Source organism: Suricata suricatta, unplaced genomic scaffold (assembly GCF_006229205.1).
Source record: "Suricata suricatta isolate VVHF042 unplaced genomic scaffold, meerkat_22Aug2017_6uvM2_HiC HiC_scaffold_146, whole genome shotgun sequence".
Taxonomy (NCBI): Eukaryota; Metazoa; Chordata; class Mammalia; order Carnivora; family Herpestidae; genus Suricata; species Suricata suricatta.
The window spans coordinates 1-9,509 of record NW_021858886.1 but is presented as its reverse complement, the minus strand read 5'-3'; the positions used below and the strand labels follow the sequence as shown (position 1 = coordinate 9,509).

Here is a 9,509-nt window from a genome sequence, read left to right as displayed (position 1 = left end):
TTCTAAGTAAGACAAAGTACTGAAACCAAAGTTTATATACTTTGGCATTTCTTTTTATATGGTGTATAGAAGCCAAATATATTTGGGTCTATTAATAAATATGTTCTCTTTGCCACATTGAGCATTTGGGTCATGAGGAAGAATATACCGTTGACCCTTGAACAATTCAGGGGTTAAGTGGTGCCTACCCCGACACAGTCAGAAATCTGGAGATCACTTGACCTTTCCCTCAAAACTTTACTAAGAGCCTACTATTGACTAGAAGCCTTTCCAATAACAGTCAATTAACACATATTTGGCATGTTATGTATATTATATGCTGTAGACTTACACGAAAGTAATCAAAAGAAAAGAAATTGTTAAATCAAAAGAGAAAATGCATTTATAGTACTGTACTGTATTTATTGAAAAAAACTGCATATAAGTGGATCTGCACAGTGCAAACCCATGTTGTTCATATGTCAACTGTATCTATAAAAATTGTGAGATATTATATTCACAAAATGTGCTACGTTGCTACAGAATGCTTGCCTGTGAGACCATTCACAATTGTTTACTTTCTAGCTTTCTCTATAGAATATAGGTTACTAATGGTTAAATCTATAAGGATATATGTAATTAAAACTGCTAAAAGTAATGATCATGAAAAAATAAACTTTGCAAGAAATGTAAGATGTGTTTTTGACACATCTTTTGACACATGATGTATTTTTATTAAGGGAAAAAAAGAGAGCAATTTTAGCCTAAAGTAAATTGTTTGGTTGTTTCAGATTGAGATAGATGAAAAATATAGGACAGATGTGAATGGATATACAAAGTTGTAGGGAAGCCTGGATGGCTTAATTGGTTGGGTGTTCAACTCCTCATTTCCGCTCAAGTCATGATCCCAGGGTTGTTGGATTGAGCCCCATATCTGGCTCCACACTGAGCATGGAGCTTGCTTAAGATTCTCTCTCTCTCTCTCTCTCTCTCTCTTTCTCCCTCCCTCTGACCTCTCCCCCACTTGCACATGCTCTCTCTCTCTCTCAAAAAAAAGTTATAAAAATTTTATATAAAAGAAATTTTATGTGGTCAAATTGGTAAGATTGAAAGGATTTATTTATAAGGATTTAAAAAATAAGTCTTAATATCAAAAGTATTCTGGTATAAATCTAGAACTCAGTTATCTATTTGTTAAAACCACAGTATTTTCTTGGATTATTCCTCTGTTCTTAATACAATATTCTAAAAGGTTTTTCTTTATCTTTTATGTAAACTGCTTAGGAAACAAAGCTTTTGTATCTTATTTGAATAATTTCTTGTGGCTTATGTAGACCTCTGTTATATTCTTGATTATTTAAATTAACCAAGACCTCTCACTTAAAACAATTTTTTAATGTTATTTCAGTTTTGAGAGAGACAGACAGACAGACAGACAGAGAGACAGTGTGAGCTAAGGAAGGGGCAGAGAGAGGGAGACACAGAATCTGAAGCAGGCTCCAGGCTCCAAGCTATCAACAGAGTCTGATGCAGGGTTCGAACTCACAAGCCGTGAAATCATGACCTGAGCTGAAGTCAGACACTTTACCAACTGAGCCATCCAGACGCCCCTGGACTTTTCACTTTTAAATGAGGTAATTTTTTTTTTTGGCAATTTTACCTCCCCCAAATTAAATCTTAAATAAAATCTTTCTCTTCTATGTCTGACCTTGAGATTTCTCAGAGAGTCCTGAAAAACTCCAAAGGATTTTTTCTTACAATTTATAAGGAAAAATGTTAAAAATAATTTTAACTCTCATCTTTTCTCCACCATTGTGGTATGTGCAGTTGACTGTTCCTCTCCATGTCTTCTCACAAGACTCTCAGGATCAAGCAAATCTCAGAGAAAAAACTAAAGCAGAATGATCCCATTCCTCAATGGGTTCAGATGAAAACTGGTAATAAAGTCAGGTACAATTTGAAGAGGATACATTAGACAAGAACCAAGCTGGTTCTATAGGAATCATATGAGATAACACACATATTTATGCTGTATCAAGGCCACTTGCTCATACCATATCATTCCATAAACATCACTATTACCTGAACAACAGACACATTTTATTGGAAAAATGAGATTTCTCTGTTTCCATGCTTTCACATCAGTTGGTTGGTTCAATAATATATATGTGAGAACTTCTGTTTGAAAAAAAATTCATTTTACTTCATATGCTGAATTGCATCAAAAGTTGTTGTCACTGGGTGTTATATGGAAACCAATTTGACAATAAACTGTTATTAAAAAAAGTTGTTGTCAAATAAAAAGAGACATGTAATCTTCCTCTGGTTATATTTGTATGGATAAAAGAGATTAACATAAATGTTTCAGAAATTGTATGAAGTTCATAGGTATCCTTGCTGCTCATGATAGCTCTTGATGCAACATTGTCAATCATAATTCTAACTACCATTTTAAATGTTGTATGCCACAGAAATGACCAAATTCCTTTGTTGAAAGAACTCTCATTAGAGCTTTAACCATGACCATTTTGTCTTTTGTCATTCACAGCTGTTTTACTCTGTGTTTTCTCTGAACATATTTGAGATCAGCTACAGGCCAGGATGCCTCTTGATGGCATTGCTTTAACTTTAAGACTATACTGCTGGACTGAGGAAGGATTTACAGAATTCTAATGGAGAAGCTTCTAGGTTCATGAAACTGCTAACCCAGACCTGGATTACAAAGTTCCCAGCCTTATAGGTGAGTAAGGAAAGTCATTTGCTGGAAGATTCAGGAAACTTGGGGTATGTTGGATATCTGAAAAAAAGAGGAATTCAACCACATCTATAGGGGGCACTAGTGAGGTCTGACGACAAGCTCTTGGCTTGGGTTCCTAGCCTCAAGAGGCTTTTAAAAGTCTAATCTGAGTGAGATTCCTCATGTCAGTTTCCAGCAAATCAAACTCAAAAACATCTATGTGGTCAATTACTATTCTTGCTTCATGTATGTAAATATTAGGGCCAAATCTAATGAGAGGAGACTTGTTTTATTAACAAGAATCAACACGAGGGTGACTTTGGAAATTTATGTTACAGCAAAAAACTATAGCATATCCTATGGAGTCTCAATTCTAGTTTCCTCCAGTATCTGGCTACAACTCTCCAAATGGATATTTCCAATTTTTCTCCCAGTCTTGTCTGGTCATCACTGAGAGTTAATACTGCCCTTTTCCCCAAAGCACTGCAAGCTAGAACTGAACTTAATATAAACTTCAGAGAAATAACCATAACAGATCACGTATGAACATTCTTCAAGCCAGCTGCTGTGTGGGCCACCCAGAAAGTTTACTAGGACATCAGAGACTATCACCAAGGCATTCAAATTGAAAACCAGAAAACCCATCAGAATCCCACTGCTGTCATTCAACCCAACAGTTAGAAACCTCAACTGGCTGGTATACGTGGGTGGCTCAGTTGGTTAAGCATCTGACTTCATCTCAGGTCATGATCTTACAGTTCATGGGTCGAGTCCTGCATCAGGCTCTGTGCTGACAGCTCAGATTCTGTGTCTCCCTCTCTCTGCCTCTTCACCACTCATGCTGTCTCTCAAAAATAAATATTGAGAAAAAATTATTAAAATTGTTTTAAAAAATAAAGAAACCTCAACTGGCTGCCCTCTGGACTCAGGAATTAGATTTCCAACTACTAATCTTTGTTTTTATTTATTTTCATAAAGATTCCACCCTATAAATGTCTGACTGCTGGCACCATCCAACGAATATTCTTTACTACAAAATCCTAACAGACGGTTCATCTAGTAATTAATGAACAAAAAGCCACCCAAATGAAAAATGGACTTACATTGTTCAAAGAAAAGAAGCCTGTCTCTTTGTTTTATGAACCAGAGGACAGATTAACAAAGATTCTGTTCTTGACCAAACTCTAGTCAAGTTCCTCTGAGCTATATGACTAGGCCCAATCCTTAGGCAGGTCATCAAGAGCCCACTTTCAGCAAGAATCCTGCCTAAATCAGTTTATCCACAATCCCCCAGTTGATATCTGATCACCCTGGTCCACCTTCAGCAAGAATCCTGTTAGGTCAGTTTAGCCAGAACCTCCCCCTGCCTGTACCCCTAATGTTCCCTCTTAATATCTAATGATATCTCTCCCCATCCCCTCACCTGTTCCTTGTCTACAATTCCTTCTGTTATCTGTTGTGTTTGGAGTTGAGTACAGTCTCTCTCGCTTACTACAAAACCCCTGGGAGTAGTTCCTACACTTATTGTGGTAGTCCCGAATAAAGTTTACTTTACTGTTCTAAGAAGTGTCATGAGTATTATTTTCCTTAACAACATTCAATTTCAATTTCTACTCCAGAATCTTTCTTCTCTTGTAGTAAGTTTTCTCTCAAGGAAAGTTCTCATCAACTTAACTGGTTTTTAGGCATAGCTGACAATTAGGGTTAGAAAATCCAACCGATAACCAAAAATAAATGTAAATTATCTCTTAAGACCTGTATAAAAAGAAAAGCAGCAAAGACAAAAATTAAGGAATGGATGAAAAATAAGATAGAGGAGGAAAGTTGAACCTCTGGGCAGCCACAAAAAGGATAGAAGAAGACCCAGCTAAGCAGTATTTGAAGCCTTGGCACTCACAGATCCTGAGTGGGTTATCCCTTCTACCACTGTCCTTTGAAATGGTAATTAGCAGATTAACCACCTTTCACAGCTCTAAGAACTTTTTCTCCTCAATTTGAAGGTCTTTGTTCTCTGAGATCTAAGACTAAACCCATGACAGATTCAAAATATTCTTATTTCCTTTTGTTGCTTCTGGGCTTTTGTTCATGTTAAGGGGTTGGGGGCAGATGTGTTCCTAGAGTTTGAACAAGCTGTAGTTACTTTGTCTGGGAAACTATCCTAATACCCCAATATTTTGCTCATTGTCACCTTTCTAAGCCATGCTTGCATTGTACCTGGCTATATTCTATGTCTTGCTACCATTTTTAAATTATCTGTTTACTTTTCAGCATTCCTTACTACATTGTAAAATTCTCTAGGGCTGTGGTTGTATTTGATCATATTTGCCAATGACAATGCTTGACATACAGTGTGAAGTCAGTAAAATGATTGTTGAGTTGCTCTTTCAGTAATTGACCAACTTAAAGAATGGATTTATGAAAGATATGACTAGGACTTTGGCATGCTATTGACAAAATATGCCTCATCTGGCTTTTAGAAATGAAACCCAATTAAAATATATATCTGATTGGCAATTTCTGTCCTTTCTTGCCATTATTTTAAAAATTGCAAAACTCAGTGTTGTAATTTGATGCACGTGTTGAGAAAGAAGAAATTTCCTCTACCCTTTGTTATGCCCAGATCACAATATCATCCCCAAAAACCAGAGACCACCAGGGAGATCGAGTCACACATGCAAAAGCAAAGGGCTTTATTATTATTATGAGCTCGAGCTCGGACTCAAAGACTTTACCAACTCAGTGGATCCCCGAGCAAGGGCTGAGAAGGGTTTTTATGGGTTTTGGGAAAGGGGAGTTACAGGAAATTGAGACACAGGTACAGTGATCCAATCATTATCGCATAACATCATTGGCAGCAACTTTAACCATACATTTTGTTTAGAGTGTTCAAGTTACTTTTGGCGGGACCCAATCACAACATTTAGTGTTTCTTTGAAAATAACCAATTACAGGGTGGGCTAAGGACACCCAGGTAGGGTGTGACTAGCCTTAAGCAATAAGTGATTCTCTATAGTTTCTATCTCTAGGCCTACCCTTAGGAGTGTTAAGCATTTTAGCTGGCCGCTTCTGATTGGGTGTTACGAGGGTGGTCCCTGGTTGAGCAATTTGTGCCCTTTTATTGTCTAATGATTTTGAGAAACCAACACTTAGGCCTCCAAGGTCAGAGGGGAAACTTGAAGCCTGTCATGGAGTCAGTTTGGTTCAGACCTGTGTCCTTTCACCTTCAAGATCCTTTTAGCTGGAATCAGGATCAGATTGATGTGAGATAGATTAATAAAAAATCAAATTTAGTTTTAGACATGAAATTCCAAAGACAACAAGAGGCTTATGAGACATACTGAGCTAGGAGAGAGAGGGCTTGTGAGGATACAAAGGGGAAGAAGACCATTAGTGGGAAATGAGAGATGTTTGGAAAACAAAGGTTGCCTGTTATGCAGATAAGTTTCTTAGGTAAAGAGAAATCTGTCTTTTCCTGATATTGGCCAACAGTTAAGTGGAGGTAAAGAGTTTGTCCTACATCTTCTGGGTTTGGATTGCTTTTAGCTCAAATAATCTTCATGTCAAAATTGCCCAGGTGCACCCTGCCCCTGGCCCCGGCAAATGCAGTGGAAATATATAAAACACATATGTAAAACATAATTGATAGTCGAATTTGAAACAAAAGCAAACTGGTTTTTATGTTGATGAATCAGAGAGAGGTGGGGAGAAAGAGAAAGGAAAGAGATTCCAAATTTAGAGGTAATGGAAATGGGAGGAGAGCCAAAATTGCTATAACCCCTTTACTTTAATTTTAATAGCTATTGAATTATTCATAATTTTAAATTTGTTGATATCTTTCAAACATTCTTTATTAACAATTAAATTTTAAGTGTCAGAATTAGTTAAAATTTCAATGGTTTACCGATTGATGAAGTGTCTTCAAAATCTTGAAACAATGATGAATACGAGATAATATTAAGATTTCTTGAGTACAGGAAACATTCGATCTCTCTTAGCTGTGTCATATTGAATGCCATACAGTTTTAAAACCTCTTTTACACTTAATTCATTCTGAAATTTTAAATGGGAATTTCTGACTCTAAAACAATAGATAAAAAGCTAGTATTGTTTTTTTTCAAGAAATTCTTCTTTAAGCCCAACTTTACTGTATTGCTTGTGTAGATTCATAGTGTATGTGGCTCTGGAATTTGTGTCCCTACTGAAATTTATAAAATCTTTTACATTCTAAGATATTGGTTGGGGAGGGGGAAACAAATAATAAATATGGATGCTGACTGACAGAATAGGTGTCATGAAATGCATTTGCCAAACCGAGATGGTATGAGTTTAATCAAGTTAATAATTACTACTGAGATACCAAGCTACTTGTGGTATGTCCCCATGTGTACACACTTTTGTACATATATGTGGGGTAGTGGAGCAGGGCCACTGAGCTAGCCACCAAAGGGAACAAGAACAAATGTAATTGAGATACTGTGCCTGCCTTCAAGTCCCTTACCATCTTGTACAGGTGAGACAAACATAGAAATGACAATACTATAAGTGGCAGAATATGGTGCATGTCAGGATGAAAGTTTAAGGGACACTGTGTGGTCCAAACAGGAAAGAGCACAATATCCCCACAAGAACAGAGGAAAATCTTTATGAAAGAGAGTGCATTGTACTTGGTGTCAATCAACATTTTATGTCTGTCTAGCAAGGTCCATCAGCCTCAAGTGTTCTCAACAAACTTCTTTCTCTTTGGATTCATTTTTTTCTAACAAGCTGATGTTGGAAATTGCCCTTCAACTCCCTCATAGGTTTCTGTAGAAATACTGAGTAGGCTGTAGAGAACAATATGGAGTGACTCATGTCAAGCAGTGACATCAGTATCCAAGGGCATAGCAGCTAAGACCAGATATCGTTGAAAGCAGCACTGGCTGACGACATCCAGAATTAATAACCAGCAGAACCAGAAAAGGTTTGCAAAGGCTTAAGACTGCTTAAACTTCTTTAAAAAGGAAGGACTTTTGCAGAAAGCCGTCAGACCCTCCAGATGCTAACCTTTCACATCTGACTATACCAGAAAGGCAGCTGCCGCCACAGCCTCGGCCTAATTGATCTCTGAACAGAACAAAGATCTGCCCTGCTTGAACATAATATGCAACAAATGCTGCAAGCTGACCCGGACTGGACAGAGGCCTCATCTCAACTGCACACTCATGGACTGACTTCTGTTTGGCTCATTAACTTCTTACCCCTAGTTGTATCTTGTTTGTTGTGTGACTTTGTGTGACTTTGTATTATGCTTTGCTTTGTATGACATATATGAAGACAAGTTAAATGCACAGTGAAATGTCATTGAGTTTGGAATCCTGAGCCTCTTTTACAATTATGTTAACCCTACCTCCTGATTTAATAAAACCAACACTGTGGAAAGATACAACACGTGTGTGTGCCTTCATAGAGTGCTCTTGACATAAGCTTAGATAGGAATACTTTTGAGACTTCTGTTTGCAATCTGCAATACAAGGGATCTGAACCCACTTTACCATAACCCCCTACCCTCTGGTACAATTGGTTTTTATTTTAGCGCTTATAAATGAATGACAAAGAGGTTTCTTCCAGGTGATTCTGCTCCTGCAATGTTGGTGTGTTGATATGTTTCCTTCTCCTAAGAGTTTTGGTGAACTTCTGAAATAGAAGACAGGTACTCAAACACAGTTAAAACAATTTAATTATACGTGTGGGGTGGGCAATGAGAGGGCTGCTGGGGCTCTGGTAATAGTCGGTCTTCTGATCTGTTTGTTGACTGTATGGGTAGATTTATTTCGTGAAAAATAATTGAAGTATCCATTTGCTGTATGTGACCTTTTCTGTATATACATTCTATTTCAATAAAATGTTAAAAAAGGAGAGTCAATTAACAAGAGAAAAAAGAAATATAGAATTAACTTAAATCAGCCTTACCTCAGTGATGGCTGTATGAAATAGTCACCCCCTTGGTCCATTCTGCCAAATCGAGGGCCAGTCAATAATGATGACTGAGTCCTTGAGCAATCAGCACACTGGGATTTATTGGATTCCTTGACATGCTCTTGAGAAGATACAGATAGATTATATACCTATACAGAGTTCAACACTAGTGACAACTGCTTGTCTCTGCCTTATATGGGCACCCCCAATCCTCCCACATTTCCTTATTCTAACCAGCTCTTCCTTAAGCCACTTTTATTGTGTAGATAAATAGTTGAAAAAATTGCTTGTGTAGATAAAAGTTGAAAAAAATTTTCCAAATTATTAACACCTTCCTCTGACCCCATCTTAGCACTGCTCTTTTTAGATTTCCTCTACTTAATCCTTTACTGAAAGCAAGATCTTTATTTTTGGACCTTCCAAAGGTGCTATCCCTCTACCAAGCACAGCCATTCACTTGTGATCCATCTCATGATAGAGCTGTCTACCTTCTATCATAGCATTAAGTTCAGAACAGATTTGGTATGGTTTTATCATATTTTGCTTTCGGTTTACATAAGTCTAACCTCTTTTAGGCACTCCCTGCAACTTCTTCTATCCTTCTAATTTGGAAAGGCCAGGACATTCTGAGGTGACATTTGATTATTCACAAGTGGCTGAATACTTCTTAATCCAATGGTCTTATGAATACTTTCTTCTAGTATTATTTTCATGAATATTTCTCAGCTTATATAAGACATTGAGAGCAAATTATCCTTAAAGCAACTGTGTGAGTGAAGGCAAAATTTTAGGTTCACCTGGTATTTTCCAAAACTTGCATATTCTGTTTCTCTCTCAT

The 9,509-nt window shown here is 37.2% G+C and overlaps 1 protein-coding gene across 1 annotated transcript; it reads left to right on the top strand.

The window, feature by feature from the left end:
• The first annotated feature begins 1,822 nt into the window (after nt 1-1,822).
• On the top strand, nt 1,823-1,954 carry LOC115284672 (putative 60S ribosomal protein L39-like 5). The gene has a single exon (XM_029931186.1). The coding sequence runs from the start codon at nt 1,823-1,825 to the stop codon at nt 1,952-1,954; it is 132 nt and encodes a 43-aa protein (XP_029787046.1).
• The last annotated feature ends 7,555 nt before the right edge of the window (nt 1,955-9,509 follow it).

What these genes read in the sequence shown, in the direction of transcription:
- LOC115284672 (XM_029931186.1), top strand. Translation starts at nt 1,823, where the DNA reads ATGTCTTCTCACAAGACTCTCAGGATCAAGCAAATCTCAGAGAAAAAA.